We start from the raw sequence: 19851 nt of genomic DNA, 5'->3' as shown, positions 1-19851 counted from the left end.
TTACCTGGAGTTTGCATACTTAATCAGCATCGTGGGAAAATAAATATATAAATAAATAATTAATTAAATAAATAATCAAATAAATAAATAAATAAATAAATAAATAAATAAATGTTAAATATAATAATTCTAAATGAATTCAGGTCGCGAGAAGGGTCACGGAAAGTCTCATCCACAATAATAAAGTAATAAATCTGATTGAGCATGAAAAACCCCACCGGGTCAGAGCAGACCTACAAACACCAGTGTAGATCCCTTGGTCCAAAAATTGTCCTTCTCCTCATCATCACCATCAACATCAATGTCATCATCATCATCCTCGTCATCATCATCATCAGTGCGCCGCTGAAAATTTCAACCGTTTCTGTTTTTGTCTTTGGTTACAGAACCAGACGCGCACCACGTTCTTTTTCAGGTCCAGTTTCTCGGCGATCGCAGCGATTTTCTCGCTGGAGGGTCGCGGCTGAACGGCGAAGTACGCCTCGAGAGAGCGCTTCTCGGGCGCGGCGATGGACGTGCGCTTGCGCTTCTTCTCCGCGCCGTTGAACAGCTCGGGTTTGTTAGTTTTCTCGCGCTGCGCGCCCTCGGCCTCCTCCAGCCAGGCCTGCAGAATAGGCTTGAGCGCGATCATGTTGTTGTGTGACAGCGTTAGAGACTCGAACCTGCATATGGTGCTCTGACTGAGCGAGCCCACGCCGGGGATTTTCAGGTTGGCCAGGGCGCTGCCCACGTCCGCCTGGGTGACCCCGAGTTTGATCCGCCGCTGTTTAAAGCGCTCGGCGAACGCCTCAAGTTCGCGCGGGTCCGTATCCGAGTCGGGCAGAGACGGAAGTCCGTTGGGAACGAGACCGGAGGCGCCCTGAGCGCTGCCGGGGTGGGAGGGTAAAAGCCCCGGATGTGGGTGGTGCGGGTGGTGGTGGTGTCCGAGCGGGGAGTTGATGTTCATAGCTGCCTGATGCGACAGATGGCTCAAGCCGTGCATGTGTGAGTGCGGATGCGCCGATGTGGAGATGAGTCCTGCGCCTCCGCCGCCTCCACCGCCTCCACCACCACCTCCGCCGCCGCCTCCTCCAGCGCCTCCGCCGGCCTCATGCGCGCTGCTCATCAGGGCGAGCGAGGGTGAGCTGATGTGCTCCATCAGGTCCGCTGGCTCCAGGTTCTGGTGATGGTGGTGATGGTGGTGGTGGTGATGCGGGTGATGCGGCGGCGCGATGGGCACCGTGGACGTGGACGAGCACGGCACGCTGTTCATCGTGTGGTACGTGGCGTCGGGCTTGAACGGGTGCGCTTTGCCCTGCGACACCGCCATGTCCACGGCCGCCAGGGCCTCTGCGCGGGCCAGCAGGGTCTCATCCAGGCTGGCGAAGATGTTGCTCTGTAGCTGGAACATGAAATGAAGAGTGTTAAAGGAAATGTTTAATGTTTATTAAATAATTAGTAAAATCTTGAATTATCTTTATGCAAAATAAAATAAATAAAGACAATATAAAATACAACATGCAAAATTTTGTTCTTCGTGCATGCAACATAATTCTTTGCTCATGGACCATAATGCATTTAGTTCTTTGTGCATGCAAAATTATGCATTTAGTTGCATGCACAAAGAACAAACACAGGAAGTTTACTGAAATATATATTTTTTCTCCAGATAATAAAAAGCAAGGACTTTGTATTTATTTACCTGTGGAGTTTGCAGGCAGGCTCTCCGGATCGCCTCCGAGCTTGAGTGTAAAGTAGTGTACTTGTGTTCTGGTAAACTCGGGTGCATGGCGAAGTGAGGCTGTTTGCTGTTCATGGACATCATCTTGTTTCTGTATTTTTTTTTCTTCAAAAGCGTCGAAAAAAATAAAGTGCACAGCACAGGAAGAGAACTAACGCAACAAAAAAGAATAACAATTAAAGTAGAAACTAATGCAGCCTAAGAGTACATCAATAAATAAAGTGGACGATGCTGCTCCAGGTCCAGGGTTTTGCGGTGCGTGTCTATGTGTGTGTGCATGCGTGTATGAGTGTGTGCGTGTGTGTATGTGTGTGTGTGCGTGCGTGTGTGTGTTGCAGTCTCAGGTCGCGCTGGTGTGAAGTTTAGGAGATCTGAGAGCAGAGAGGAGGAGGAGATGCCGCGCAGTGTCTCGGTGGCGCTTATCTGTCTCCCTGCACGCGCTGCGCTGCGCTCTTACACCTGAGTCCCCTCTCTCCAAGTCTCGTGCAGTAAGATCTCGCGAGACTTTGAGCGGCCACAGCCTGGGGCTAGACGACTATGACCAAAGCCCGCGCGCGCTGCCGAGCTAAATCCACCGCTGTCGGAATTACCGTAAATACGAGTTACGAGCGCCACCCAAGCCGTAAAACACCAGCGGAGTGGGGGAGAGCAGAAAAGACAGGATTAATATAAATATAGAATGTCATATTTCTCAGGTGTGACGTCATAAATATAATGTTGCAAAAAAAAAGTTATTGCTCGATTTTTTTTATTATTTTGCACCATGTAAAATTATTTATAATTAGATATATTTATTTTTGAACGAAATAGGTTTACCTGATATAATAATAATAATAATAATAATAATAATAATAGGAGATTCGAGAGCAGAGAGGAGGAGGACATAATAATAATAATAATAATAATAATAATAATAATAATAATAACTATTAATATTATTGTTGTAGTTTTTATATGAATAATTTACATTTTGCATTTAGCAGACACTCTTATCTAGAGCAAACAATGTACAAAAATGCTTTGAAATTTCAATCATTGATTAGATCCTTACACTGGTTAATAACTAGCTTTTTATTTATTTATTTATTTATTTATTTATTTGTGTGTGGGGGGGAAACCCAAATATCTAAGAAACACCAGATAAGATATACATATGTACATACTGTATATGAGTTCAGAATGATACAGTATATACACAGAAAAAATAAAAATGGGTGGACTATATATTAGACTATTATTATTACATTATATATAGATTATTATTATTATTATTATTATTATTTTATAACTATTTAGCATTTAGTTTGGTTTGGGGTGACAATGATTATCCCAATAAATCAAAGAAACAGACAGGTCTTTAACCACCACTTGAAGATTATTATTATTATTATTATTATTATTATTATTATTATTATTATTATTATTATTATGAGCAGGCATAAAATATAGGCTACACTGTGGCCTCCCACCTCCAGGGTTCATGTTTGATTCCGGGGGTCTTGCATAGTGTCTGCATAGAGGGTCTGTGTCCGTAGAGTCTGCATGTTCTTCCTGCACTTGGTGGGCTTCTTGTTGGTACTCAGGTTCCCTCCCATAGTCTAAACTAAGACTCCAATGTTCATTGGAGTTCCCCAATTGACTGTAGTGTTTAAATGTTGGAAATAAATTCAATAAATTAAAATTTTCACTGTTGGCGTCCACAGCCCCTGGTTGGATTACAGAGGTTCCCAGATTATTATTATTATTATTATTATTATTATTATTATTATTATTATAAAACAGGCATAAAATACAGAATACACCTAGACACAAGAGGTAAAAAGATGATCTGTAATGCCTTCATAACAGAACATAAGCCTTCACTTCAGTCTAATCTGAGGTGCTGTTTGTTAATTGATGATTTCTGAGGCTGGTAACTCTAAATGAACTTCTCTGCGGCAGAGGTAAGTTTTAGTCTTGCTTTGTCCAGTGTCTAGAATGTAGATTATAAATCATCAAAAAAATAACATTGAATTAGAGGGTTTGACCACACATTATACTTTAAAGTTTAAACATACAATTTTCCTACAGGTTGTATGTAAAAATAAATTGTTACTAAGACCAGACATAAACATAGGCTAAGATAGGAATTATTTAACATTAGGTAAACATAAAGCTGATAAGGTTAGCTATAGGTGCAAAAATGCCAAACATTTCACAAACAATCGTGTTTTTCACATACAATTATGTTCAAGGTTTTGGAATAAAAATATTTTATCGTAAATCTTAGTCCATCATTCTTATACCTGTTAGAAAGATGTAACTATAACGTCACCCGATATTATAACACACTGTACATATCATTTAAACTGATGAGGGTTAGGCTTTATACACACCCTCCCCCAAAATAATATTCTTGTCATTTTCTTGTCATTTCTGTTTCTATTCATAAATGTTAATCTAACTACATAAGCTTTTAATATTTTACCTTTACAGTGTGTAAATGTTGACACCTATATACACACACACACACATATATATATATATATATATATATATATATATATATATATATATATATATATATATATATACACTTTAATAACTTCCTCGTATTGTTCTCATTTATTTGTCTTATTTATCTTACTGTTGAATGACTTCATGTTAATTTAAAGAACTTCTGTTATATTGAACTTTCAGCTGCATAACACTTGGTTCCTCTCAAGGTTTCTTCCTATTGCCATCTCAGGGGGTTTTCCTTGCCACTTTCGCAGTCACCCTTGGCTTGCTCATCAGAGACATTTCATTCATCATTTATTCATTCATCTCATTATTACCTAGCAACATTTTTCTCACACATACACACTTCCAAAAATTTTCTTCTTTTTTTTGTTACTGTTTTTTATTTTTGTGAAGCTGCTTTAAGACAATGTATCTATTTATCTATTCCTGTAATCTATTTTTCCTAATAATCTATAATTTACTTGTAAATTTTTTATTTAGGGTTCTACTACAGGTAAAGTAACATTATTGCATAAAAAACTTAAATCTTATTAATGTAGGCTAACAGCAAAACCATCATATGATTTATCATCTTCACATTTTTATCCAAATCTCTAAATTCTCATTTATTTTCCCCATTTCCAAATGTTTGTTAATTTTTGTTTACATGTAATGAATATTCACAGATTTGTAAGCTAAACTGGTTTATATTGATTATTTTTATTCAGGAGTCTATTTTATCACGGAGTCCTACCTACAGGAGTTCAGTGGTAGTAACAGCTACTGAAGTGAATAACATTGACATAATCGGTCATGGTACACTGGTTTCCCTGCTTTTAAGAGCTTCTGCCAAAAGCCTGCATGGTCGCCATCATTTTCCAGCTTGATTTATTATGCAAATGTAACCATATCATGTATATTTCACCAACCTTCAATTATTACATGAAATTTTAATAGACTGACAGTGGTGTGTTTGTGAAATAAAGCATCAATTAATTTGAATTCATTTGCTTAAAAGCAGTGATTATCAACCCTCAAGAACCACAGCTATTCCATATTTTCCTTATTCTTTTTTCTTAATCTATCTTCTGAAAAAAATATAAACATTCAAGTCCAGGCCCTTTAATGGCAGTCCAGTTAGGGCTCCTGAGTACTCGGTTCTGCAAATCCTGTTGCAGATTTTCTCCAAAATCTGTGGCATCAGTGGATACCTGCGTTAACTTAAACACAAAGCAAAAAAAAAAAAAAAAACGTAAAAATAAAATATGTAAATGCATCATGTCCATTAGAAGCTAGACCTGAAACATTAAACATGAAACACATTAAGTATAAGAAAACCAAAAATAAAAATATTTAAAAATCAGCTTTTTACTAAACAGGTATTTTGGATCTGTTCTCAATTGATGTTTTAAGTTTACATTAGTTTTCCTTCTTTGCATCTTAATTTTCAGTTCACGTTTAAAGTTCAGTCTTTTTGTTTTTTGAAGCTGATGCTGTTTGTAAATGATATGGACTTTAGTGGTCATTGGGCACAGAGCAAGTGATCGACTTCTAACTGGGGGTTAAACGTGGCATCACAGCTGATCAAGTGGCTATTTTATACTTTATCATCATTATTTTCCTTTCAATCGTACATACTTTAAAATGTATAACATACTTTTGTCGGAGGTTTTATTTTATTATATCGTTAGTCTATAATTCTAGCTCACCCTGTTTTCAGATTCTCTGAGTAGAAGTATACATGCCTTGTGGGCATTTGTACCTTTTTGCCTGCCACGAGGAAAGCTTGAGTTCAATATTCAACCAATGCCCTAACCTGCCTCTGAATGCAGGGCATCTTTAGATCCGGTCTCAAGACCCGATAGAAGAGAGGGGTTGTGTCAGGAAGGGCATCCAGGGTAAAACCTGTGCCAAGTAGTTTATGGATTGGATGGTCTGCTGTGGCGACCCCTGAAACAACAGCAATAACAATAAGTGTACATGCATACTGTAGTTCTCTCATTCAGCCAGTGGTTTATGATTTTGTTTTCATTTTATTTTATTTTAAACTTGTGTACATTAAACCCATTTACATTAAGACCTCCAAGTTTTGGGGTTCCCCCTGTGCCACCAGGGTGATTCAGGTCCTTCAGGGCATGATTCCGCAGGGGCTCTAGGGCTGTGCTGTGGGGTTGGCAGTGGATCCTTTGGGTGATGTGGGATGCAGGGTGGGACCTCCATGGATCAGACTTGCTAGACCATAACTCCCTCGGTCTAGCAGCACATTTAACAATGACAAATGGCAACTGCACAGAAGAAAGATATTTTGCCAATGCATGTGCTAGTAAACTTGGAAAAAAAAAAGTTAAAAAGGAGATAACGGACATGGTCACCACTATAGGAGCAGATAAGGCTCACAATATGATCGTTTTGCAAGGAGTTATTTTAATTTAACCTTTGTTAAATGTTAATGTTTGAGATATTATAAAACTGCATAATCTGTTTCCTCTAACCAGTTTGTCATGCATTTCTTTATTCTAACATTGTACGTTTATAATACAAGTAAATCTGAGTATTTTTTAAAAATGTGATTGATAGTAATTAATCACTGTCTATGATTGTAATTAATTGGATTGATTTTTTTAATCAATTGACAGCACAAATTTTTATCTTATTACTCCAGGAATAACATTGTCACATTTATACACTTTTTTGCAAAACAGAGTTCTATATTTTCCTTTGGTTGTCCTGTAAAGAGCTTCTCCCATCTATACCGTGAGTCTCACTCTAGCCATCACCCTTAGGATTCTGATTGTTTCTCTGATTAATGCCTTCCTTGAAACGGTGCCCATTTTAGCCTCAGATTTTTTGTTCTTTCACTCTGAAAAGCAATGTGGTCTTCTGCTGCCACAGCCACAGCCCATCTGCCTCATGGTTCAACATAGTTTGAATTCTGAGATCAGCATGGTTGTAAAGGGTGCTTATTTGATTTACTGTAGCCTTTCTGTTAAAATACTCAATATTCAATAGTGTCTTGCATTAGCAACCATTCCATGGTCAAAGTTACTGACATCATATTGTCAAAGCTCTTGTTCTGCATTTGCATGATTTTATGTATTATGCTGAAGTTATTATCATTTGATAATTAAAAGAATGAACAGGTGCTTTTTTACGAAGTGTTTTTTATGCCCAGATTGTAAAACTACGAAATGTAGCAAAGAGTCTAGGGCTGAATGCGTACATGTTTATGAATAGTTTGCCGCTATACAATCAGACGCGCTCATGCTGAGCAATAAATGTCCAATTCTCACATCCGTATATCACAGGAATTACACAACACACACAACTAAAATATACACATTGGAAATCTAAAGAATACAAACCAAACAGTGAAACGTATATTATACTGTATATCAATCTAAAATGGCGTCCGCATTATATTAAGTCCATGCATCCTAAGAATTTAAGTCAGAAACGTAGAAATACAGTGTATGTTTCTTTCCCTCCATTAGCCTCAAGTTCTAATATTGTATGATTTAGCTTGTTTTCTACTCATCCCCCTGTCAGACTTTTTTATTAAATACGAACATGTTCAGAAAATAAACAGGGCTATGAACAATCTGCTGCAGCACTGGATATTAGATCACTTTGTTTAGCTGACATCTGATCACATCTCACGAAGCGGGTTTAGAAAGCACCGCTCAGCCAAGAACTTTTTTATTCATAATATAACATTTGTCTTAGTGTTACAAAATGGCAGAACATGTTCAAGTCAAGCTCAGTCCTTAAAATCATAGAGATCTGTTCCTAAAAACCACATACAGTAGATTCCTGTTCAGTTTAGCAGGCAGAAGGATGTTGGTTTAATTCCCTGTAATGATATTGCTCGTGTTTAATTGCATGTACCCAATGTAATTGAATTCCTCAATTTAAAACGAATGTAAACTAGCAGTTTTTTTTTTTTCAACTTTATGCAATGGTGATGCTTTAGAACCAGGGTCGCTCAGTAGTTAAGACATTAGACAACTGATTGGAAGGTCCCAGTTTCAATCCCCAGCATCACCAAGTTGTCACTGTTGGGCCTTTGAGCAAAGCCCTTAACCCTCAACTGCTCAAATGTATAATGAGACAAAAAAAAAGTTGCTTTGGATAAGGGCGTCTGCCAAATGCTGTAAATTGCCAAAGTTCAGAGGTCAGGGGTAGCTCAGTGGACTGATGAACTATGAATTTGGAAGGTTCAAATTTAAAATATTTTTTTTTATTTGTCACATTTACAGTCATACACAGTACGATATGCAGTGAAATGCTTAATTCTTTGCATATCCCAGCTTCTTGTTGGTAGGCAGGAGTCAGAGTGCAGGGTCAGCCATTTTTACAGCACCCCTGAAGCAGACAGGGTTAAGGGCCTTGCTCAAGGGCCCAACAGCGGCAACCTGGCGGAGCTGGGGCTCGAACCGCTGATCTTCCGATCTGTAACGCATTGAACCATCAAATTTTCCCTGTTGAACTCCTTAATCAAGGCCATTAATTGCTCAGATGTATAATGAGATTTATAATGAGAAATTTAAGTTGTTGGATTATATATTTGGTCTTGTATAACATCGTACTTGTGTTCCAGATAATCAACTTCATGGAAAAAATTAATGCAGTAATTTTGATTACAATCTAAAAAGAACCTGAACCATCTAGCGCTGAAATGAGACTTTGACGAGGTACGAACCTCAGTTACAGACCATAATTTATTGAACACAGTTCAGCTGTACGTAATACTGCACCCTGAGTGACAACTGACGAATAAACCTCATGCAAAGCAAGGAAAGTAGAAAGCAAAGTGATGTGCTAAAGACTCCTATATTAAGTACAACAAGTGTACAAGAACCATATTAAGTGCTCGGTCATCGGGATCTAAAATGCTGCATTGCTTAGAAGATATTTTTAGCTTTCATTTGCAACCGTCTATAAACAAGCAACAAGAACAGCACAGTAACTATCAGGTTTTAATAATCCTTTAGGGCTATAACACTTAAAATCCCTTAAAATTGCATTAGGATATTATAGGAAGTAATAAAGTACACAAGGTTCGACCTAGTTAACTATGAGTCACATAACCATAAAAAAAAAACAGTCCAACTTCCTTATCATATGTGATTCACACTAATTTTATTCTGATCTTTATTTAAAGTTTATACTTATTAAATGTTCAATTCAATTCAATTTTATTTATATAGCGCTTTTAACAATGGTCATTGTCTCAAAGCAGCTTCACAAAAAAAGATTTTTTTTTTTTTTTAGAAAAGAAAAGAAAATATTTGGAAGTGTGTATGTGTGAGAAAAATGTGTCTAGATAATAATGAAATGAATGAATGATGAATGAAATGTCTCTGATGAGCAAGCCAAGGGTGACGGCGACAGTGGCAAGGAAAAACTCCCTGAGATGGCAATAGGAAGAAACCTTGAGAGGAACCAGACTCAACAGGGAGCCCATCCTCATCTGGGTGATAACAGATAGAAATAACATCAAGTGTGTTGTGCAGGTGAAAGTTCAATATATCAGAAGTTGTGTAGATTCAGTTCAGCAGTAGGTGCTGAAATGTTCCCTGCAATTTTTTGCCAGACAGTTTATAAAGACTTGGTTGTATTAGTTTAATGTATTTGCATTATTGTGAAAGCAGAAACTTCAATTCAAAAAAATTATTAATTTGTAGTAGTTTATGAGAAACAACAGTGATTTCAGTGAATCGTGTTAAAATTAGTTCACCATCTCATCATCCAGAAACAACATGTGTGTGTGGTTTGGACTATAAAACATACGTTTGAATCACATTATACATTAGAAATGTAACTGATTTGTCCAAACCTGGCTGTCAGGGGCAACTTGGAACACAATAACTTTAAGCCTGGTAATGTCTTAAAGCTAATTTGAGTCAAAATCATAGAGAATGATATTAGTTACTCAAATTGTGTTAAACATTTTATTTAGTACAACTTTTACAGTGGATGATTTACAAAAATATATATATATTGTTTGAAACACTTTCACGGGTGGTTAAAAAAAATACAGCAGAAAAATATACGACATGTAATCCCTAAGGGGTTAATGGAAGTCCACAAACTCTAATTAGCTGCCATTAGTGGAAAATGTGTTGAAATATAAGAGGTGTTTAAGTCAAACCAGGACTTGATGTGTCTCAGAGAGACAATAAAATATCTTGAGGTAACTAATGAAACATTCTGAGATGCTAATTACAAAAGGAAAAAAAAAGAGAAGTAAACGCTCTAGAAAATCTAATCTGGATCTAATCTCAGTACCAGACTCCGCCCACTGGATACAGCCCATCGGCTCTCTGCTCTCCTATGTATCGAGACCTCCCGGAAAACACAAAATGAACATTTCAGAATAGACTGAGGAAAAGAAGAAAAAAAAATGTACAGAATCTCACTTAAAAGTTATTAAAGAGTTTGATTTGAAACATTTAGTGGCGAGCAGACTAGATGATTGTGCCTGTTTGATGATGAGCTGGGGGGAAAGTCTGTGATTGCTCGTAATTATCAAATGATCTCGTTCTGTGAAAGAATTAAAAATTTATTATGAATCGGTCTGACTAAGAGATCCCAGACGTAAAACGGTCTCATGGTAGCTGTTGAAGTCTGGCACTGAGGATTAGAAGAATTCTGCAAATGATTTAAAAAAAAAAAAAAAAAAAAAAAAACAAGGGAAAAAAAATCCTCTCAGAAATCTAGCAAACTGACAATTAGAAATATTTCCAGAGCAGAGTGTTAAGATTACAATCCTGTCATGTTAGATCGTCTGAGCTACCTGACTAGCAAAATCTTTCACATGTGCATACAGTAACACAGAGTAAGTCTTGTTTCAGAGCCTGGAAAAAAAATGTGACATATATTTAAAAAATGTTAACTATTTGACCCTGGATTGTTTGGAGGGACTGGACGTTGATAGTCCATTGGGACATTTCCGCTTCACGGAAGCACAGAACATCTGCGGTACATCTGGGGCGTCGCGCTCCTGCTCTGTAGCGTTTTCGGGATCGACGTGGACGGCCAGATCTGATAACGGCGTGGCATCGAAGTCAGGTGGAAGCCGAGGCGCGAGAGAGTGAGAGCTTTCCCCTTCGGCCATCATGGAGTCGAGCTCGGAGACGATGTCGAGGAATGCTGCATCCATGCGAGCTTCCTCCGCTAAGGGGGCGACCTCGCTGATGTTCTGCCCGTTTTCCCGTGCGCTATACAAAGCGCTGGAACGAGGCTCCTCCCAACTGCTCCACACGCTTCGACTGGAAGAATTTACTGAGGCTTTCTGCTCTAATTCATTATTGCCGACTTGAAGAGAAGTGTGTTCCACTGAGGGAAATGTTGTGCGGCTGCTCGAGCTGCCACAGTCGTCGAAGCTGAGCCTCCTCAGATACGAGAGGCGCTCACAGCCCGGCTTTCTCACGGGTCGCGCCGCTGGGCTTTTCAGACTTAAACGGCCAAGTGCCGAGGAGGGAGTAGGGGGAGTGGAGGGCACGGTGAAGTTTACCAACGTGTCCCTCTGAGGACCTGAAGCTTTATCAGAAGGAGGAATACCCAGGAGGCCGCAGCCGTCTAGATGACCTACAGATGTACTGTCCAGGTTCGAGCTCCTACTGTCTGTAGCTTTGTCCTGGCTCTGCTCGAAGGAAGTGATCTGTGTTGGAGGCCCGCTCTGGAGTTTGGACACTTGGGACTCCAGCTCCTCGATGAAGGCATCACTTCGCTCCAGGGCCTTCTTCAGCTGATTCATCTCTCGCTCATACTGGGAGATCTTAGCCTCCAACGCTGCTACAGTGTACCTGCCAAACCTGGGGCAGGACACAAACATGGCAAATATTTCACTGTTAATTATTAAATATAGTAATAACTAATGTATCCTTAAACTGAGGAGATAAACTTCACAATAAAAGACAAACAGGAATAGTTTGAGGAAAAATGTGAGAGTGATACAAAAACAATACAGATGCTCACAGATGAAGCATGCAGTGAGTTCTACACAATGAAATTCATTTTCTGTAAACCTCAAGCTCCCCAAGCTGCAGTGTGGAGCCTGGGATTTAACCCTCACTGTTTAACCCTCCTGAGACAGAAGACTCTACTGTCCTACTCTACTTGTAAAGTGGGTTAAAGTAAAAATGATATAAAAGGTGAAACTGAGTGTTAAGAGAGTGATTGAGGAAATGAAAATGAGTGTGTGTATGTGAGAGTGGGCCAAAGTGAGACTGCTGTAATGTCTGTGTCTGTCTGAGTAAGAATGAGAGAGTGTGAGAATAAGAGTGGGAGATGAGTTACAGTAAGAATGGTAGTTTGAGAAGATAAGAGATTCTGAGAGACAGAAAAAAAAAGAGTTTGAGTAGGAATGAAAGAGCATGAATGAGGGTGTGAGAATGTGAGTTGGAATAAAAAGTAAAGAGGATAAGGGAGTGTGAGAGTGAGTGAGGATGAGGTAGTGTGAGAGTGAGTGAGGATGAGGGAGTGAGGATGAGGGAGTATGAGAGGGAGTGTGGATGAGGGAGTGAGGATGAGTGAGTGTGACAGTGAGTGAGGATGAGGAAGTGAGTGAGGATGAGGGAGTGAGGATGAGGGAGTGTGAAAGTGAGTGAGGATGAGGGAGCGTGAGAGTGAGTGAGGATGAGGGAGTGTGAGAGTGAGTGAGGATAAGTCAGTGAGGATGAGTGTGAGGAAGAACGGGGTAAAAAGGTAAGAATGCGTGAGTTAGTGTGAGTGAGTGAGTATAGGCGAGAGTGAGGGAGTGAAAATGAGGAGTGTGAGAGTGAGTGAGGATGAGGGAGTGAGGATGAGTGAGTGTGACAGTAAGTGAGGATGAGTGAGTGTGACAGTAAGTGAGGATGAGTGAGTGTGACAGTAAGTGAGGATGAGTGAGTGAGGATGAGGGAGTGAGGATGAGTGAGTTTTACAGTGAGTGAGGATGAGGGAGTGAGGATGAGGAAATGAGTGAGAATGAGGGAGTGAGGATGAGTGAGTGTGACAGTGAGTGAGGATGAGGGAGTGAGTGAGAATGAGGGAGTGAGGATGAGTGAGTGTGACAGTAAGTGAGGATGAGTGAGTGAGTGAGAATGAGTGAGTGAGTGAGAATGAGGGAGTGAGGATGAGTGAGTGAGGATAAGGGAGTGAGGATGAGGGAGTGAGGATGAGGGAGTAAGTGAGTGAGTGAGGATGAGGGTGTGTGAGTGTGAAAGTGAGTGAGGATGAGGGAGTGTGAGAGTGAGTGAGGATAAGTGAGTGAGGATGAGAGTGAGGAAGAATGGGGTGAAAAAAACTAAGAATGTGTGAGTTAGTGTGAATGAGTGAGTATAGGCGAGAGTGAGGGAGTGAAAAGGAGGAGTGTGAGAGTGAGGGAGAATGAGATAGTCTAAATGAGAGTGAGTGAGTAAGAATAAGAGAGTGTCTGAGTGAGGGTGAGTGGGTGAGTGAGTGAGTGAGTGTAAGCGAGAGGGAGTGAGAATGAGGAAGTGTGAGAGTGAGTGAGGATGAGGGAGTGAGGATGAGTAAGTGTGACAGTGAGTGAGGATGAGTGAGCGAGTGAGGATGAGGGTGTGTGAGTGTGAGAGTGAGTGAGGATGAGGGAGTGTGAGAGTGAGGGAGAATGAGGAAGTCTAAATGAGAGTGAGTGAGTGAGTGAGTAAGAATAAGAGAGTGTCTGAATGAGGGTGAGTGGGTGAGTGAGTGAGTGAAAGCGAGAGGGAGTGAGAATGAGGAAGTGTGAGAGAGTGAGAATGAGGGAGCCTGTATCTTCACATTAAACTGAAATAAGCCTCACTGGTGCACAGCTTTACGCACAGCTTTAAAACACACACTATGACATCATATCAGTGTAAAGTGATCCGCAGCTCTGAGGTGTTTGTGATGCGAGTAATAAACAATAGCATGTGTCAGGATTAAACACTCACGAGCACGGCTGTTGTTGTGTTGTGTGTGTATCAGAAGACAGTGTGATACACAGAGAGAGAGAGAGAGAGAGAGAGTGAGAGTGAGTGGTACTGAGCTGGTGCTTACTTCTGAGGAGATCTGCTCTCCACCTCGGCTCTCAGGCGCAGGTTTTCCTGGACGAGGTCGACGTTCTGGGAGCGCAGAGCCTTGTTAGCCTGAGGGGGATAAACATGAGAGTTTGCCTTCAGTCCAGTGGCCTTTTGATTAAGCAGCTCAGGAGCCGAGAGAGAGCGCGGGCCTCAGAGACACGGCTAAGAGCCGCCATTTTCCACAGAGACAGGGTCAGGCCCAGTTCACACACTGCAAACACACACACGGCCAACTATAGCACACTTCCTGAAGCCAACGCTGCTCTCACACACTGTCAACCACCACTGAGAGCAAAAGAACAGGTTTTAAATAAAAACAAAAGAAAGAAAAAGAAACCGAAAACAAGGAATAGTGAAAATGTAGGAAAGATAGAAATAATTTATTGTTTGAAATTGAGAAATAAATAGAACAAAGAAAAATATATAAAAATGTGAAAGCCTTACGTTAGCCTTTTAAAAGACAAATGTTCATAGTCAAAGAGAGAAAGACAGACACAAAGCTGTACAGTTTTACAAAGAGCAGAGGAAAAAAAGTACAAAAAAAGAACAAGCAAAGAAAGAAGGAAAGTTAGTTGGATGCTTTAATTTTTTAATCATATTAATGTAAATTTCCTGGTGTGCTTTTGTATCACTGTCCTGTTGTATGACCCAATTTCACCCAAGCGTTAGCTGTCGGACAGATGGCCTCATATTTGCCTTTAGAAAGCTCATGAGGAGGTCATGAGCGACTCCATGACTACAAGGTGACCAGGTCGTTTGGTCACAAAACAAGCCCAAAGCATCACCCCTCCACCGCCGTGCTGGACAGTGGGTATGTAAAATTAGGTGTCTCTAATGAAATGCTTTTTTGCCGAACAACTCCACATTGGTCACATCTGTCCATAGGACTTCCAGAAGTCTTGTGCTTTGTTTGTGTAAAGTTTCGTGCACCTCACTCATGTTTCCATGTACTTTTTACACATTAAAGGTTTCTCCTGGCAACACTTAAAAAAAAAAAAAAAACTTTGCTTGTTCAGTCTTCTTCTAATTGTGCCGTCATGTACATTAACACTTAACATGTTCAGTGAGGCCTGTAGCGTCTGAAATGTACCTCTCGGGGTGTTTTTATATTTCTGTGAGCATTGCACGGTTCGACACTGGGGTAAATGTACTGGGACGTCCACTTCTGGAAAGATTGGCCTTTTTTTTTTTTTATGGTTTCCACTTGCAAATAACCTTACTTGCTGTAGAATGATAAACGTTTAATTGTTCAGTTTTATAACCCGTTCCAGACTGATGTGCAGCGACAATTGCTTCTCCAAGACCATTGCTTATGTCACATCTGAATGCTCCAGACCAGTAAAACCTCTGAGGTCTGCACACCTGCAGATGATCAATTAATCCAGGCCTGATGATTAGCGGTACTTGGCTGCAACTTACCCTCCCAAATCATGTGGAAGCAGTAAGAGGGTACCTAGTATTGCCTGCATGTTTTTAGACTTCATGATGAGGATTTCAGCTGCCCTGTGCCACTTATGATCAGCAACTGGGTTCTAAGGACCTACTGTGTCCCAGGCCCTCATAGAACTACATCAGAAGTGTAACATTGTTGAAAGGAACCTTTCAGGTTTATATATTTCTGTACTCTTAAATACTAGACAAAAAAACAGAAAAACAGACAGAACTAGTGGACGAGGACGGACGGACAGCAACATACATCTCTCAGCTTGTCCACGTCCTTTTGCACTCTCTGATAAAGCTCAGTGGCAGCTCGCAGCTTATTAGCGGATTCCTCCAGAAGGGCGGAGTCAGGCAGGGTGTGGCTAGGAGAAGTCCGAGGTGAAGCGGGCGTCAGCGAGGCCTTCAGCTGTGATTCCAGATTCGCGCTTTTGGTTTTCAGCTCTTCATTCTCCTTTAGCAGAACTTCCAGTTCATCCTGGAACAATGAAAACCATGGACACATAATGTTTCTGTTAAAAAATGAAATAAAAAAACATGAAACTCAGGATTACATCACAGAGCTACAGTATGAAGTGAAACATTTCTCCACATGCTGTCCTATATGAGGCAAATCGGAAAGCGGTGTTTTATTTTACAGTTATGTCAACACGCATGCCTGACCTCATACTCTCGCAGCAGTAACTCCCCTCGTGTCATCCTCAGATGCTTCCTGACTGAATGGCTTTCGCTGGACTTGCTCTCATTTGTAGCTCCTGTTATCACCAACAGCATGAGTCAGAGAGAGAAATAAGAGAAAACACACAAGCAAAGATGTACAGCTTCATCACTTTTAACTCATGGAAAAACATTAGGAAAATGACAACTGTGTTGTGCACGATGTAGGGGTTTCTTCATAACGTCTCTAATCTGACCCCAGGGTAAAGATGGATGATGGATCGATATGATGACAAACTAGAATAAGGAAATAAGAAAAGTGTTACATGGTGAGATCTCTCAGTAAGGACACACCTCAATGGTTCTTAAAGTGGATGGTGTGGAACTGCATGGATGTATAGTTGGCAATTCTATTATTATAACTCAAACCAGAACTGAACCAGAATGAAAAATCTGGTGAATGAAGGTATAAAACCATTTGACATTCGCTTTTAAATTTGAATAGTGCAAACATTTTTAAGATGGCTGGAGGTCTCTAAACATTCAGCAAACGGGACGCCTGATCCTTAAGTATTCACAGTAAACTTGCTTCCAACGAAGAGACGCGTCTGTCTGTGGGAACTGTACACACACTCATTCACCAACACCACTTGCACATTACAGGAACTTGGCTGGAAGTTATTGCCGCATCATCTATGCAGTCCTGACCTCACTCCAAGCCCTTTCCACATGTTTGAAAAAGTCATTAAAGGAGTTCCTGGTTGGCCAGTGTGAAAACTTTCTACCTTGATGGTATCCAAGCACTAATGAAACACTGTGATAAGTGCATTAGTGTAGGTCATTATATAGAGAAATAAAATAAGTTTTCACTCTCAGAACTTTCTTGTTCTGTTTTTCTTTATAATCAAACATCTTTTCACTACTAGTGTATGTAATTTTAAATAGGCACCTCTAACAGAGTGCAACTAGTTTAGGTTCGACCTGTTCCAAATAAATATTATGGTATATTCCCAGCTAATGTGCCAAAGGTTAAATCGTTGAATTTACTTGGCTTATATTTCTTCTTTGCTTCATAAAATTCTCATTCATAATGTTTAGTCCTGAAATCCAACACTCATTAACAATTGAATAAACACAGAGCATCTGTAGATCAATCCAGACTCCTATAATTCTTACCAATAATTTCTCGGCAGGGGTTTTCAGGTGTGATGGGAACTCTGCAGGTGGGACACTGACTGCACTTCTGAAGCCAAAGCTCGATGCAGGCTGCGCAGAACACGTGGTGATTACAGCAGATCGTCGGCTTACGGACCTGAGCGCACGGGACAAGACAAAAAGGTTAGTAAGATGAAGGCTTAGAGGGGACAGAGGACATGGTCCGGGACATAAGGCAAATGTAACTTTCTGCCTGAGTAAAAATAAATATTTCCATACTCTTTTAAGCAAACAGTGACTCTAATGGATTTCATTTGGAATGAAAAACAAGTATCGTTGACTTTTAATACAGGGCTATGACTTTACGTCACAGGAAGACTCAAAGGTGTAACTTTAATAAAACATTTTAAATATAAAGGTGAACTAAATAGTTTATGGAAAAATACCACTAAGTTCCTGCTGACATCATGATCGCTTACTCTTCTGAACTTTGACCCTTAAAGCACTTTTTTTTTAAATTCAAAACATACGTGGTGTACAGAAGAACAGGCACGTGAGCTTTAACCTGAAATAATAACATCACTGATTACATTAAAGCTGATCAGATTGTTTTTAGCTTTAGCCTTTTAGTTATTTCTACAAACCCTTTACGCGTCAGTGACAACATAAATTTATTAATTTAGCTACGACAACAAATTAACACCATAAATTAATCTTATTAATACGTTTGTGACCCAAATTGTGACAGAAGACTATTGCGGCATCATCAGGTGGGTGTTTTGTGCTATTTTGTCTATTAGATGAGTGTGTGTGTCTTTATCAGTAAATGTCTGCATTAAAATACAGTTTATCAAGAAGGAATAATGAAGAGTGGAGTGCGCATGCGCAATGGGTTTGGCAGTTTCAAAGCAGGGTGTTCATTCAAAAGTTAGAACGTTGATAAGTTAATTATATATTTTCACATAAACATTTTATTAAATACGGGAATACACATGATTCACACAAAAAAACAGGCACTTATATTCGTTATGCGAATTAATTATGTGTAATACTGAACAGGAATATTTTTACATTTTTAACACAAATAATTTGCACCAAACCAATTTAAGTTCACCCGGTAAAACACACAAGTTTTACATACGTTTATTTTCTTTGAATACAACCGGCTTGTGCGCGAGCATGAGTTTTAATTATAGTTAACGAGTTCTGGTTGAATAAACGTTACCTTTCCGAGGCAGATCTGACACGATATGGGTAATGTCAGAGAAAGAGTGACATTCTGGACGTTTTGAGACATTTCTGAAGCTATTACAGAGCATTAAAATCACCCTGATACAAACAAAACAAAACAAAACAAAACTCCTTCTTCAACGGCTCAACCGCTACGTCTACGGCGAGCCAGGAGGACCAAACGAGGCGAGAAGGGATTCGCGAAACGGCGTACTGGAAAGAAATGATGCGCATGCGCACTAAGTTGGTACGTTAACTAGGGCTTGTGGGGTTGATCCGCCATTTTTCTGACTCTTCAGTACCCGTTGTTGACGGTTAAAGAGTTTGTATAAATAGTTTAAAGTGTTAAAATTCACTTATTCCACTTCAGCGCTGTAATTTCAGCTGTTATTTTACCAGTTTCTGTTCAGAAACATTTAAATTTCATTTAATCTCGTCCAGCCAGTTTTGTGTAATGCAACAACAAATTCTGTCTGGACAGACACACATACATAAAAATGGTTGTTGTTGTTGTTGTTGTTTTTATTACAAGTGAATACAAGAAAATATACAAGACCATAAAAGTTTGAACTGTCCATATGTTAAATGTAGTTACTAAAAATTGACAATAAATGTTACTAAAATTCTATTCAAATTTAAAATTGCTTACTGTATATTTTATACACTCACAATGACTTAATATATAGAGATCTGAATATAACGCAGATATAAAATTCGGACCTCTGCTCAAAGAACATTTTATTGACCGAAACGTCTTAAATCTCTTAAAGAGACAGGAATAGGGCAGGGCTCCAGGGTATAGGGTTCCAAACTCCCTATAAGAGAAATAAGGGACGGGGACAAAGGGAGAATGGGACTGGGGTTTCACACAGTTTGACGCCACTTGTATATTATTTTATCATTCTATTCTAACTATTATACTATTATTAATATTGTACTATTATATGTGAAAATTTTTATATTTAACATAATTCACTAAATGCATTGCTGTACAGATGTGTGCTTTTTTTTTCCTTCCACACCTCCCCCCATGTAGTTGGACTTCCACCGGGAGAACTGAGGTGATGTCCACTTAGCCCTGAGACCTTCCCAGTCCCCTGCCTTGCTCACAAACTATACAAC

The 19851-nt window shown here is 39.7% G+C and overlaps 2 protein-coding genes across 2 annotated transcripts; both read right to left on the bottom strand.

Moving 5' to 3' along the window:
- Positions 1-227: 227 nt before the first annotated feature.
- Positions 228-2126, bottom strand: pou4f1 (POU class 4 homeobox 1). The gene is made up of 2 exons (XM_053499171.1): positions 1682-2126; positions 228-1381 (listed from the first exon to the last, which is right to left on the bottom strand). The coding sequence occupies exons 1-2, from the start codon at positions 1802-1804 to the stop codon at positions 335-337; spliced, it is 1170 nt and encodes a 389-aa protein (XP_053355146.1). The 5' UTR covers positions 1805-2126; the 3' UTR covers positions 228-334.
- An 8023-nt stretch (positions 2127-10149) lies between these two features.
- On the bottom strand, positions 10150-18885 carry obi1 (ORC ubiquitin ligase 1). Its single transcript, XM_053497799.1, has 6 exons — positions 18725-18885; positions 17521-17656; positions 16351-16442; positions 15947-16165; positions 14228-14316; positions 10150-12018 (listed from the first exon to the last, which is right to left on the bottom strand). Exons 1-6 carry the CDS (start codon positions 18794-18796, stop codon positions 11097-11099), a joined length of 1530 nt encoding a protein of 509 aa, XP_053353774.1. The 5' UTR covers positions 18797-18885; the 3' UTR covers positions 10150-11096.
- Positions 18886-19851: the final 966 nt, after the last annotated feature.

The sequence above is a fragment of the Clarias gariepinus genome, chromosome 6, assembly GCF_024256425.1.
Source record: "Clarias gariepinus isolate MV-2021 ecotype Netherlands chromosome 6, CGAR_prim_01v2, whole genome shotgun sequence".
NCBI classification, from domain to species: Eukaryota; Metazoa; Chordata; class Actinopteri; order Siluriformes; family Clariidae; genus Clarias; species Clarias gariepinus.
The sequence above is the reverse complement of the archived record's forward strand: the minus strand, read 5'-3'. Positions and strand labels throughout refer to the sequence as shown.